The sequence below is a fragment of the Stylophora pistillata genome, chromosome 8 (genome assembly GCF_964205215.1).
Source record: "Stylophora pistillata chromosome 8, jaStyPist1.2, whole genome shotgun sequence".
In the NCBI taxonomy this organism is placed as follows: domain Eukaryota; kingdom Metazoa; phylum Cnidaria; class Anthozoa; order Scleractinia; family Pocilloporidae; genus Stylophora; species Stylophora pistillata.
Window position 1 is genome coordinate 27151680 of NC_142526.1, and position 14682 is coordinate 27166361.

Below are 14682 nucleotides of genomic sequence, written 5' to 3' on the forward strand. Positions count from 1 at the left end.
GTTCCCTGTAATTATCGCTTATGAAAAATAAGCAAAAATATTTTATTGAACAACCTTGAAACAAAACCTAACTCTTACTTTAAACAATTATCAAGTGAGTATTCATGATTACGCGGTGTTTATGTACACACTTAGAAGGTGAATAAAAAAATCCTTTAAGCAAATATCTCGGTTGTGCTGCGTTAGGAAACATTCTTGAACTTAGTTCTGAACATTGCGGTCCTTTTGGTCAGACAGCTAATACAACGAGACCCTAAGATAAAGGGTATTTACTGCAAGTTCCCAGTGTCCATTGTAATTGCCTTAGTTTTGATTTCACTTAACTTAATCGAAAAGTACAGCCTTCGTTGTATGCGACTGACTCTTTAAATACGGCTAACTTCGTGTTATCACGAACAGCCCATTTACAAAACAATATCCATAACACAATATCGACCGGGAAAACGAAAAGTGTACAAACCAACGCTGTAATATTTAGCTTAAAAGGTTAAGCGGATTATACCATTTTTCAATGCAAAGAGGAGTAGATTTGTGCACCTAACTATTCTCCTTTCAATAAAGGATTAAGTTTCTGAAGAAACAGTGGTGCTAGGGGCGGATCTAGGAATTTTTGATTGGGGGGGTCCAAACTCTGGTTCAGATAGGACTGTTGGACTCTTTTGAGGCAAATTACTTCTCCCCCACACCCCCTCCCGCCAGTCGCGGTTGCACGTTCTAATTCCTTGGCCTCTTATCGTTTACTTGGATTCATTAAAAAAAATCAGCCCGTTGAAAGAAATATATGATCCTGTCGATGTAAGAATTTTAGTCTCAAAGTTGTAAGAGTCAGGTCTGATAGGGGGGTTCCAGACCCCCCGGACCCTCCCCCTGGATCCGCCACTGGGTGCTGCGTCCGGCGGGGTAGTATAACAAGATAATTTGGTTTTGTCAACTGAGTTGATAATGTAAATTAGCCCACCGAAAAGAGTTTCAAAGCTGACGTTTCGAGAGTCAACCCTTCGTCAGAGCGACGAAAGGCCAACACTCAATACGGTGGCACATCCCATATAAGTCAGTCGATGGTGGGTAGGGGATGTTTTACTACACACTTGTTTTGTGCATGGGTGGTTCCTCAAAACCGATCCGAATAAGGTAGCTGACGAGTCACAATGTTCGTATTAACTTTAACCTTTTCTTCCCTCACCCCTTTTCTTCTCTAGGTTCAAACTTAATGTTCCACCTACAAAACATTTTATGCTATTCATTATACCTTTACCTTATGCAAAAATAAAAACATCTGCAAGAGTAAATTTTCTAATTCCTACAATTCAGATTAAGGGGTTAGTAAAACCTGAAGGTTGTACGTATTTTAACGTAAAGATTAAACAAAGCGGTCAAATTAACCACCTTGATTTGAAACAGAATTGAGGAAAATATAAATTGCAACAGCCGACTGTTACACAAACATCACTCCTAAAAGAGATCATCATGAAATTCATCTCTAACTCTTAAGGGGATCGACAAGTAGCTTCCCCTTACAACTTATTATTATCATTATCCAGCTCATAGGCGATGCCTATGAGGAAGAAACGAACTCATCAGCTGGAGGATGCAATTTGTATAGGTAATCGCATGGGGCCGAGTAAAATTAAGGATTAATATCACGCGTGTTTTCAGAAGTTGCTGAAATTGCCCGAGTCGCGAAGCGACTCGGGCAATTTCAGCAACTTCTGAAAACACGCGTGGTATTAATTCGCCCGAGTCGCGAAGCGACGAGGGCAATGTCAACAACTTCTGAAAACACGCGTGATATTAATCCTTAATTTTACGAGGACCCATTGCGATTACTTGTTAATGAAATTGAGGGGAAAATTACTGCATTTCTGAATGCGCTCTTCAGTAATCAGTCATAGGAAGCCATTTAAAGTTGACAGAGAATCAATGGCCACAAACGCACGAATGAGCTGAATGAAATTTCATGTTTGCACAAAGATACCAGGACTTTGGATAGGTTTTTGATTTTAGATATCTCTCCAGTGATGCCTGCATTACTTTCAGGCAGTCGGGCTCATATTCATCCCCGTTTTCTTTTCGTAACTCGGCATAAAACTGCGCCAGTGTTCGGTCGAGGACATTGCTCTCATACTCTTCTAAATTTGCTTAGAAGTTTCTTTTATTCGCCCACTTTTTAAAAACGTTCCTCCAGTACTCCGTGCTTTTCCTCTTGTTTTCGTTTTCACTCTTGTCTTTTAATTCTTCGATATATTCCTCGTCAACTATCTCGAAACAAGACGCCATTGTTACAGAAAATCTTCAGCAACAACTTTTCGATAGCAGAAGCCGTTGCTAGGCAACCTGAGTACCAATCATGAGCTAGTAATTTTGCTCTCTTCTCAAGCAAAATTAAGAAAAAAAATACCCTTTTCATTGACCAATTAGTATTCAGTAATTTTTCCCTCTATTTTATTATGATATAAAATGAAATTCACCAAACTGATCCACGAGGAAATGTATGGGGAGCGTACGAGACAATTGCTGAGTTGATCCTGGCAGTTTGAGGGTTAAGGGAGTGCGATTTTACACAGCGACTGTTTCATCATCCCCTTTACGTGTTCCATCATCGTGTTACATCATCCCCTTTACATCCCCTGTTTTCATCATCCCCTTTTCATTATCCCCTTTCACGTTTGTCAATCGCTTAATTTTTAAACATAATCTAGTCTTATAATTTTTATCTTGATTTTCTCTGTAATTTATATATATACCTTCTTTTAATGCTGTAACATAGGATATGTGATTATTTATCTTATGACTTAATAAAGATTCAATTCAATTCAATTCAATTTAGGAGTGCGACCGTTAGCATTTCCGTCAGCGGCTCATTCTTGATCGCGAAGCTTCTTCAATCCTTGAATCAAGCGGTCATGAAACACTTGGTATTCGGCTATCATAATATCCAAAGTGGCATCTTTAGAATTGTCGTGAGGGTGAAGATCAACTTCGTCCTTGCTGACTGAGTAAGAACCTTTAGGAGCAGACTGCATACGCTGATTTCCTGGAGGAAGCAAAATGTTTGTTCACATGTATAATCGAATATTCTTAATTAGTTGCTGCATCAAGCTTCATCGTGGGCTGTTAAAACAAAGAAGAGTTCACTCGTGTAACACTACACTAAAAGCAATAACGGCGAAGACCATAACAAGTTTACAACAACAGTTGAAATACAAAAGCATTACAAATACTAAAATTTTTACCAAAACTAACGAAATTAGAACAGGTGCCCAGTTTATGGCAACGATAAACAGCAAAAATGACTCAATTCTTTTCACTTTTCCCACATTTCCGGCAACATCAACCCAAGAAAAATAAAAGTGTTTTCCATATCTAATGCGAATATTTTAATTTGAGTGTGAAAACGGCCGAGTGCAGATGGCAAAAAGGTCAATTTTTTGCAATTCGTCGTAAACATCTTTCTTAGCTTATCGCATTAATTAAAACTATCCCCACAAATCTTCAAGTTAAAGTGGATAATGTTATCAGCAAGTCAGGATGAAACACAAAGATGAATGTTGACTGAATGAATTTAACTAAAACAACATTCGAATGATAGTATACCTCTACTAGAAACAACTCAGAAATACTTACTTGCTTTTGGTCTGCGGTACAAGAATTCCCAAGCAAGGCCTCCGATGAAGAACGCAGCTGCGACACCAAGTCCGATGTACGTGACGAGAGAAAAGACATTTTCTTGATATAACAACTCTTGTGCAGCCTCCAGCTGCTGGTTTTTGTCATCAGTCGGATTCTATTCGAATAAAATGCAGAAAAACTCATGTTAAGTAGCTTGATAAAATGTAAAGAAATTGGAACCGCACATTAAATGACTTTCAGTTTACATGCCCTGGATATTATCTACTTGTTTGTTTTTAACGCTGTGATCGTGCCTTTTGCCGACTTTTCACATGTGTCCTTAAATATGACACCTACTTAAGTTTAGTTTTGTATTTTTTTCCCTCCCTCTTTGTTTCGTTTCGTTTTTTATCCTGTTCGACCGGCTGGAAAAAACGTTGATGACTACCAAAATCTCACGGTATCAATGAACTCTAGCGAGCACTGGCCTGACTTTAAAATTAGAAGATTGAAGCAAATGAAAATGAAACAAAAATCGCAGAAAAAGCTTACCTTGAGAGGCACCAAATTAGCAGCAATGATTTCGAATGTCTCTTGAGGGTGATTATGTAAGAAGCTTCGAACACATTTCTCAAACCTTGAGGAATTCTTGGGTAACACCACTCCATAGGTGATTGAGTGATCGATGTACCTCTCGATTCTGATTGGTTCTTTTTGAATCAGGTTCAACGAATGGGTGAGGACGTAGTTGTCCACTAGAGCACCATCGATTTCGTGTGCCAAGAGAGCTTCCATCATTTTCATCACGTGAGGGAAGACTAAGACGGTAGAAATGACCACTAAGTAACACATACACCCCATTCGATCGTTTAACATGCAATACGCGTAGATATTTTGCAAGTTGCGTCAAGCACTGAACAAAATGTCCGGGGCTTTGAATTTGGTTTTGGTTTGGAGAGGGTGCAAAAGAATAATGTAGCATGAAGGTAATGTCTTGTCAACGATTTCCTTAATTGTGAACACCTTCATGCTTGCATGGATGTGGGTTGACATCACTGTGTTTAACTTATGCATATGTAATACCTTTCATGTCAGCATTCATGGTCACACCAAGTTTGAACTCTTCACTTCCATTCACTGCTCCGATCTGCCACAGAATGTGACAAAATCCATGAAAAAGTTAACAAATAGAAACAAAACAAAAAAACGACACATTTAAATATCCAACAGGTTGAGAGACGAAGGTAACTTGAGCGGGAACACAGAAAGCTGAACTAATTAGAGAGAAAGAACTGCAACGAAGCTCATCGTGTTTATCCAAACCGTCCTCTGCAGTAAAAGAACGTGGAATCCCCAAATTTTGGGTTTTCTGAGAGCGGGAATAGCGAACTCTTCACACTGCCCTTTGTAACTGAGAGTTTCCTTAACATGTCATGTCGACGAGAGGTCTTGCGTCAGTGACGGTTAACACTTTGAGTCTCGTGTGAAATTCTTGACACAAAAATTGTAATTCAAGTAACGTGGATGTTTTTCTGAGCGTGTTAAAACCCTGTAATGTTTAAAGAGGATGACGATGACGACAAAGAAAAGGGGAAACAATTGAAGAAAAATATTAAAAGAGGGAGAAGGTAAGGAGAGAAGGACGTTGTTTAACGAAAAAAAAAATTGTTGAAAACTACCTTTGAACCATGAATTTTAAAAATTTTCACGGTGCTAGCAGATAACGAAGCTGTCGCAAGGGCTGTAAAAATTGAGACGATGATAACACCCGTTATAATCCACAGAATACAGAACACACGACCAAGGGCTGACTTAGGAGAACGGTCACCAAACCTGTGATAAAAGGAAGCAAATATCAAATTAGTCAATCAGTCAATTAGCCATTATTCAGTCTGTCAGTTAGTCAGTCAATCAGTCAAACACTCAATAAGTCGATCGGTCGGTCAGTCAGTGAGTTAATTCGTCTCTCAGTAAGTCAGTAAGTCAGTCATCAGTTAATCAGTCTTTCACTCAGTCAGTCCAGCTAGTTGCCAGGTAGGTAGGCAGTCCACGGGTCAAGCATTAATCTATGTAAATAAATAACCTCCCAATGGTGACAGTTTCAAAACAATAAACAAATAAGAAGACCAGTTATAATAGTAACGCTCAAATAAGTAAACATTAGGTTAAAAAACAACAAAATAAATATTGCATCTACCGAGATCAATTAGCCACAGAAAAAATTTACGAACCCCACAGTTATCATTGTAACAAAAGCCCACCAGAAGCCTTCCCAGGAACCTCGTAGAAATGGTGGTGGAAATTCTTCAGGGTTGCTGGTGTGATCCTATATACGGACGAACAAACAAACTATAACGCAGGAGACAAAATGAGTTCTTGGATGTTGCTTGGCTAAACTTCTTAACTCTTTAACGCAAAAGAGTGGATGCTTTGCGGAGGAGCCCAAAAAAACTTTTCGTTTTCATATATTGAATTTTCATTATTCCTTACGATCATATGACTCGACCAGCCCCGCGTGCGCAATCTCATAGAAAACCATTGTGAAAGCTGACGTGTGTTGGGCAGGACGGGTTGAAGTGTACGTACTGGTCCGGAAAAAGCTGTCCGACCCTCGGCACACATGGCTTTGTTGAAAAACTAATGGAATATGGGAGTGAGAAAATAAAAAATTCGCGTTTTTTTTTTTGATGAAATCAAGGTTTCTTGTTTTGATTCGAAAAATTAAGGAAGACCGTCAACTGAGGAATCTTTTTTGTGGTTGTCCCGCGTGCACCCGTACATCGCTTCCTATCATGGTTGAAACAAAATTTCGAAAAATTCAACATTTAGTGGTCCTATGAGAAAATGCTTGTTGATTGAGTTTGGTCGGGCTGCACTGGAAAATATTGGCTCTCGGTCATGAAACACGCGCCTCGCGCGTGTACTCGAGTCAAATATCTTCCCATCTAGTTCTACCACTCGGTCAATATGTACATATTATATAACAAGCTCAACAGAAAGTAATTACTTGTTGTCCTCAGCCTCTCTGAGTAGCCGTTTCGTAGGTCGTATTGGAGTTTTGGTAGAAGTCATCGAACAAATAGGAGAAACCCACCACAAACAACCAAGCCAAATATCATTTTTGGTAACTAGATCTTCCGTCTTAAACGCACTCCAATTTCCGAAAAAATAAATGCAGCTTACCAGAAACCACATGATAATCCCAGAAAGTAAAGCTGTAACAAGCATAAACACCAACATTGGCCAAGCGTTGGCTATTGTTGTAATCAGAATGTGAGTTTGAGTCTTGTCCGGCTGTTCATTGTGCACAAGAAGAATAACACGGGGTGCCTTCACAATACCGATAAAAGGCCGGTCCCTGGTATGAAAGAGGTAAAAAAGTGACTGCTGAGTTACTTTCAAAAAGGTCGTAGGAAAAAAGGCCTCAAACAGCCCCCAAAAAACTATCTAGGCTCTGCGAATGGAACCTGATGGATCATCTAGCCTTACCGAACTGATCTAAATTTATCAAATACCTTAGTCCTCCGTATGCATTTTTTTCATTTCAATAGTTTACACCATAAGCGGGAAAGTTTCTCTCATTTCTCTCTCACTTGCTTTCGCGCACTAACGTTTTATCCCAAGGAAAAACCGAATGGCCCGGGATCTCTGTGATGCACACGACTACACGTAATGTAAAGAGCAACTGATTTCAAACATGTATTGGAATCTGGACGCAGTTGTTCAAAGAGTAAAGATAAAGCCATCCATCGTTCTTTACATAGCACGCTGCATCACGCACGTATTTGGATTGGCTCCTTTTATGATCAATCGGAGGAAAGACAGATGACGTCACATCTGTGACGGCTCCGCCTCGTGTTCCACTTTTTGTGTTCTTAACATATTTGACATCATCTGTAAAGTAGTACTGAACAGACGCACAGCAACATAGAAACTCTTTGTTAAACTGATATCCCAGAAAAAGTATTCTGACAGATGGATACTGACTCGCGCTTTAGATAAAATTATCTACCATTTTAACAAATGGGGCCAATTTCCTGTGATGTTTCAACCGTTTTACATCTACCGGTAGAATCTGGCAGTAGATAACACGTAAATTCTTAGAAAAAGAATTGCCTCGATTAACACCAAATTGAAACTGGCCAACATTGACATGTTTGATCACTGCATGGAACAAATAACTTTCAGATCTTAAGATAAATGTACGCTCAGTGTACATGCTGTGTAGTTACCTGAAAAGATCGGAGTTGTCGTATCCGTAGGTAGGAAACGTCATATCAAACGTGTCTTTTTCAATGTCGTTCTCTACGCTCCTTACAGACTTCGAAAATTTTCCAAACGATACTTCAGTATCCTGGTGACAACAGCCCGAGACAGCGGCCTTCAGAATGCCAGGAAACATTCCGTCTACAGTTAAACCCTTGATTCGTTTGTTCGTGGTTGAATAGACAATTGTGTATGGGGAGTAGAGGTGCCACGCGATGGATATGGGCAATCCATTTGCACAGCGGTGGTCTAGGGAGTAGTTTTTCGCCATGTCAAAGTATTGCTGTAGCTTTTTACTTATCTTCGGAACTTGGTCCAGCGCCAGCGAAGAGAAAGGTATGTGGAAGGATGTTTCAGTGTGATTTCTTTTCGACCAGTAGGGAAGAAATTCGGCTCCAGTTTGAGGGGCGAACTTGAGAAGCGTTGTGACGAAAAATATCAAGGAAAACATAGCTTCAAACCCTCAGGAATGGACGCTGAAATTGAAAAGAAACATAATACAAACATTTCAAGAGCAGAGGCTTTGTAATTAAATAAAGCCCTTCAGGAGGGGGTATCTTGGCTACTATTGTCCGAAGCTGAGAGATTGTCCCAGAAAAATGAATAATACGCCGAGAAACGAGACTCAGAGAGAAGATGACAAGTTTTAAGGACAATATCAGTCGACATACAAGCATTGGAGAAAGCCAGAGAAAGCAAAACATTACCTGCAACAATTGCTAAAAGTTCTTCCGGCTCTTCTTGTTTTCTGCCTGGATATGAGAGGAAACGATGTCCACTAGCAAACCTGCAAATGAACAAGAATAGCAATGCAACCACTTGTAATCGAAACTAAATCAGCCTTGATTAGCTCTTAAAAAAAATAAACATTTTCATGAGGAAAGAGAATAAAAGGAAATTACAGGAATGCTTCGGAGAATAATGTTAAAATGCCCTGCAAAACAGCTGTTAATGGAAATATTCCCTAGCTTGTTGTCTCTGTGTATTTTGACTGCTTAATCAGTTAAGTAAACAGCAAAGCTTCGAAAAAAGTTAAACTTTGTACCTTAAAAAAGATAGCACTCACCAAACTTGTAACTTGTATTGTGTACTAAGCCTACTTACGAGCCATGTGGCTCATCGGGCAGGCGCTCAACTCCGGTTTCCGTAGCATGAAGCGGCAGGACTAGTATTTAAGATACTTAACGGTTTCATTAAAATTTGATTGGTTTTGGTTTAATAAACATTTGATAACGAGCACTTCACCCCGCACCAAAAACCGTGGAATTTGTTACACAATCCGCATTAGTTTCGTCATGGATAAACCGCCAATGTCCCTGCAAATGTAGGAGGTTTTACCTTCTCTTGACAAACCTCGTTTTAAGCGAGGAACATCTACAGGTAGCCACAGAAACAGTGTTCAAAGTCTCAAAGAGGAAGAAAAATTCCTGGGCATTTCTCCCTCCTAGGAAAAAATCCAAAATGGCAATATATTTTCAGGCATATCAATAGAAAAAGAGAAATACGTTCGAGGGGAAATTTGCAAGTCACTGCCTCATCTTACCTCAGATCAACAATGTAGATTCAGATTATATAGTCTTCTGAAGCTATAAATTTTGAAGCGGAAATATGAACAGAATTCAAGTAAACTTCCTTGAGAGCAAATTTTGATTTGGAAAACACAAAAACTAAAAGAAAAAGCAAAACAAAAAACAGTGTCCTGTTTCAAATCTCGGTAAAATAAAGCCTCTAGCTTCACAATTTTATAATGTACATCTGTGCCTCTTGGTGTCTTTTTGTGTATCAGCACAGCGACGAACATTAAGGGCCAGTTATTTAAACAAAGTTTGGACATTGTATAACAAAACCACGTCCTAGAGTATGTCGAGTTCCGCTGAATATTTTATCCGAACATTTAATACTGTGAACAGTGGCAAGAGGGCTGAAAGATAGTAATTTTTTAATTATACACTAGTGAGAAGCACTTCTGCAAACAGTAGTTGTAAAACTTCTTGTATTTTCCTACGCGTTTCGTCTAACTATCGTAGACTTCTTCCGGGAGTTTTACAAGTATGACTAAACGCCTGTATTTATAAGCCAAAGTTACAGGGGCCGATGACCGTAAAGGCTCGGCCGGACTTTCGAACAGGAACAGGCGAAGTTGTGAAAAATTTGTGAAAAATTTAGCACGTGTAAGGCAAGGTGAGAAAAATATTTTGGGGGCCACGGTTTTAGCTAAAACCGTTGCCTCCCAAAATTTTTTAATTATAGACTAGTGAGCCGCACTTCTGCGAACAGTAGTTGTAAAACTTGTTGTATTTTCCTACGCGTTTCGTCTAACTGTCGTAGACTTCTTCCGGGAGTTTTACAAGTATGACTAAACGCCTGTATTTAGCTAAAACCGTGGCCCCCAAAATATTTTTCTCACCTTGCCTTACACGTGTTAAATTTTTCACAAATTTTTCACGGCCTCGCCTGTTCCTGTTCGTAAGTCCGGCCGAGCCTTTACGGTCATCGGCCCCTGTAACTTTTGCTTATAAATACAGGCGTTTAGTCATACTTGTAAAACTCCCTGAAGAAGTCTACGACAGTTAGACGAAACGCGTAGGAAAATACAACAAGTTTTACAACTACTCTTCGCAGAAGTGCTGCTCACTAGTCTATAATTAAAAAATAGGCCAACTGCTTGCGTACAACTGCGGTTTGGGTTGTACCTCGTGTAAATAACCGGCACTAAAAGTTTTTGTTGATTAAACTAACAAGTGAATGCCGCGTCTAGTGAAAAGTGAATAAAAAGTAAAAGAAATCTATGAATGAAAAATGTGTCCACAGAGGTAGTAAAATGCGTGATACTGTCACGATGTACTTTGAGAATAATTCAAGTCATCGTGTTTAACGCGCCCCGGTAAACGAGGCCGTCCGCCTTTACGACATATGCTACTATTCGTCTTTTACATCGCTTTTATCAGTTCTTTATATGATTCATTTCCATTATTCTTGACCGGTAACGCTCTATTGCCCTCTCAGTCAAACAAACTTCCTCATCCCCCCCCCCCCTCCACCCAATCTGGTGGTTAAAAACTTTCTACACCGACAATTTGTACTCGTGAGGTATAGCATATCAAACTTATCCCATATAAAGCTGAACATTTGCCTAAATTGGTCCCAAGCCCCATATTACTCACCTGACATGCGCAGTTAATTAAATATGCAAAGAGCGCCAATTTTCAAAAATGGCGGTCAACAAGGCAAAGCGGGAGTGTAAGACTCCGAAGAGATTTATTGACGAATTCGCCGAAGTTAAGCCTAAGAAATGCAAGAAAATACAAATTACGGATAAGAATATTTATCCAGTTGAGATAACACAGGTCGACAAAGCGAGAAACATGGTTAAAATTCATTTTAAAGGGTACAGTGAGAAATTTGACGAATGGAGGCCGTGCGATGGAAATAATTTGCCCGTAATGCGATTGGAACCGATGTCACAACCGAACAGTGATTCCTTTAGCGATCGCTTGCAAACTTTTTGTGAACGTGTGTACAGGGAGATCAAGCGAAAGTTGTACTCAGGGCGCAGGGAGGACCCCGAAGTTCGTATTGAAATTCAAGTCGATGACGACGTTTTTAATGAAAGTCTGGGAAGGATAACGTCCAAAAGATATCAGAGGAATAAACTCATATATGAAGTTCTTTCTAATGAAACTCTTGATTGTTATTTCGGCACAAAGTGGAATGAGCGGATCATGAATGAAAACAGTGATTTTGCCTATGTTGTACCAGGAACTTTGAAATTTTGGTTGACAAAAAGAAACCCTATTGTAAAATTTAAATTAATTGGCGATAAATACGTGAGATCTGAAATAAAAGACGGGCATCAAGTCGTTTTTACATTTGTCCGTGGAGATGGCAACAGATGTGGATACAAAAATATGGTCCATCATTAATATATTTGATTTAGCACGTGTTCATTTATTTTTCTGTATCTGAATGGTTGATTTCAAATAATTATTTTACTTAATTGTAAATGAATTTTAACTTCCTGCTAAAGCTCATAGTAAACCGATTTTGTGTCTTAATCATCACCTGTTGCTGACACCACTTTATCCTTTGTTCCTTACCCTCTTCATTAAAATACGAAAACTAATGAAAATCTTCTGTTGGATTCATTTGCGATAATTGTGCCATAAAGAGAACATCTGTTTCGGCGTCGACACAAGTTAAACCGGATCATGGACCGGATCACGGACCGGATCACGAATGGATCACGGACCGGATCATGGGTGAGAATGAAGTTAAAGTACATTAAAATCTGAATTAATAACGTAATTTTAATGTAACGTGTAAAAACAAAGTCAACGGATACAACATCATGAACTGCTCATGAGTCATGTCAACACAAGACTTTTAAAACAACTACTTCATAAGTTTGAATTTTATTTTGATTTTATTATTTTCAAGCGGTTAAAAAATGAAATCACATACTAGTAGGAATACCTATTGGTACTGCATACTGCTGGTAATCCGCGGACTCAAAATGTGCCATAGAATGCAGCAATTTTATTTGTTTAAAGGGTGTGAACTGTAAACTTTGTTTCCTAGCGGAAAACAAATTACAGAATGTATAACTTCTTGTAGTTGATCCCTTCTGCATAATATCTTGTGGTCGATTCAGTTCATATGACTGATAGTCTCAGGAGCGTGGCCAGGGGGATCACAGAGGCTACTCACCATTTACACCGCTGCTCTCCCGCGTGTGTCAGCGGCCTCAGTCGTATTATCGCGGCATGAAGGCCCATATTAGAGAGATTAGAGAGATTTAGCGAGATTTAGCTAGAGGACGGGAACGTCATTTCAGAACGGGAGAGCGCGCGGAATAGTCTGGACACGACACCATTCGACTTCCGGTGTTAGCGTTGCCGTTCTCCCCAACAAGTTCAGGACGTCATTTCGCTGGTTTTCCCGTCGCTATCAGAACGTCTGGGATTTCCGTCAATTGTGCTCTTGTAAATCGATCGAAACGAGATAATACTATTTGGAAGTATTTCAAAATTCATGTTCAGGATAATTGGGTCCCTTTCTTTGTTTTAATCGGTGCATTTTTGAAAACTTGCCGCTGCAATATGCTGGAATCCCGAAAGGAAATTGGAACACAATCGTTGGCAAGCGATCCAAGATTTCAGGACTCTGTTTGCTTTTGAATGAGCAAGGCTTTAGACAATAAAAGGGCTTTTCTTTAATCCATTTCGTTAAGCCTATGTGAAAACTCTAAGAATAGGATGCTGTTGAATTTTATCGTAAATCGATTCATCAATAACCATGCTGCAAGTTGAAGTTTGGAGTAGTCAGTCAAATAAACTATCACGAAGCTTACATACCGTAAAATTTTTTTATTTATTTGTTGTCGTTGTCGTTTTTACCGATCATGAATGAATGCTTTGTGGATTGAAGTCAGAGATTAACAATTTAAGAATTTTCTCGGGTTTGCACTGTCTTAAACTTTTTTAATCAGCACCGGTGAAAACAAGAAAGTCGTGCTCACGCAACAAAAGTAAATGACAATCAATTTTATTTCCACACGACTTTCTAAATCAAGTAATTTAATTCAGTCTAGAACAACTTCGTCGAAAAAGGAAGAAACTCTCTAATATTATTATATATAATATTATCTTGCTAAATCTCTCTAATAATAAAAAAACCAAAACCAGGTGTTGAAATATGGTTTATCTCACGAGTTCTGAATAATAAATGCTGCGAATCGTTAAATAACATTTTTTCAAGCATTGATCTCGTTCATATCGAGCAAGTACTCCTCAAAGCATTTCTGCGAAAGACATTTTTTTATTTTTTTCTTAAAAGAAGGAAACAAAAACAGGAGAAAAAAAACATTTTTGAGAAAACTTCAGCTAAAATGCGAAAAACGACTAGCAGGTGTTTTAAAAAGCGCATCTCTAGGCAAAAGAACTCTAACAGTGGCATTAACTGTAAAAACAAACACACAAGCTAGCCTTGGCCAGCAGTTATAACTGACGTTAAGACAATCCTCAAAAACTAACGTAAGCAGTTCGTTGCGTCAAATTAAAAAAGGAGGAACAAAGAAAAATATATATGTTTATTAGGTAGCCTGTTACCGACATTGTCCTTTCACACTTTTTCGTCGGAATTCCGAATCGTATTATAGCGTGGTCTAAACGAGTATCTATGAAGCGGATATGAAAAGGCGCTTGATCTCCGAATATTTCCCTACTTTTAACAACCACTTTACGACGGAAGTACGACAAGACAATTCTGCCGAACTAAAACAGAAACTAGGAAAACAAAATTGCTTTGTTTGCTGGCCAACCTGTCAGGAAGATCCACAAAATAAACCGAACATTCGACGAAAATCTTGAAATATTCTCGATACAGTTTTGACGGTTAACATAAGTTATTGCAAAGTACAGGACAATTCAACGATTAACGTTCGACGACAAACAGATGAAAATGGAGGTTAAACGTAAATTTGATGAAGCAAGAGCGAAAGATTGTCGCAAATACTAATGAAGGGGATAAGAAAGAGCCCATAAAAATCAAGTCTGAAACAATTTGAAAAAAAAAAAGAACGGAGAAAAAACTTACGGTTCGTCCACTCAATCTCTTTTTCAAAATGTGTGACAATAATGGCAGTTTCCCCCTTGAAAAATACTCATGGAATTGAATGTAAACCAAAAAAAGATCACGCTATAGTGATTGTTTTTTGTCTGAGTAATTCGCTTTTATAAACGACACCTTGTACCCACAGATGTTTTAGCAATGCAAATGAACCACATTGCTTATGACGGAAACTAGTGG

At 38.9% G+C, this 14682-nt stretch overlaps 1 protein-coding gene across 1 annotated transcript; it reads right to left on the reverse strand.

The window, feature by feature from the left end:
- Position 1: 1 nt before the first annotated feature.
- LOC148725701 (uncharacterized) lies at positions 2–10117 on the reverse strand. The gene is made up of 9 exons (XM_088729941.1): positions 8583–10117; positions 7842–8351; positions 6793–6967; positions 5841–5935; positions 5289–5442; positions 4693–4756; positions 4162–4427; positions 3625–3784; positions 2–3034 (listed from the first exon to the last, which is right to left on the reverse strand). The coding sequence occupies exons 2-9, from the start codon at positions 8324–8326 to the stop codon at positions 2859–2861; spliced, it is 1575 nt and encodes a 524-aa protein (XP_088586067.1). The 5' UTR covers positions 8327–8351; positions 8583–10117; the 3' UTR covers positions 2–2858.
- Positions 10118–14682: the final 4565 nt, after the last annotated feature.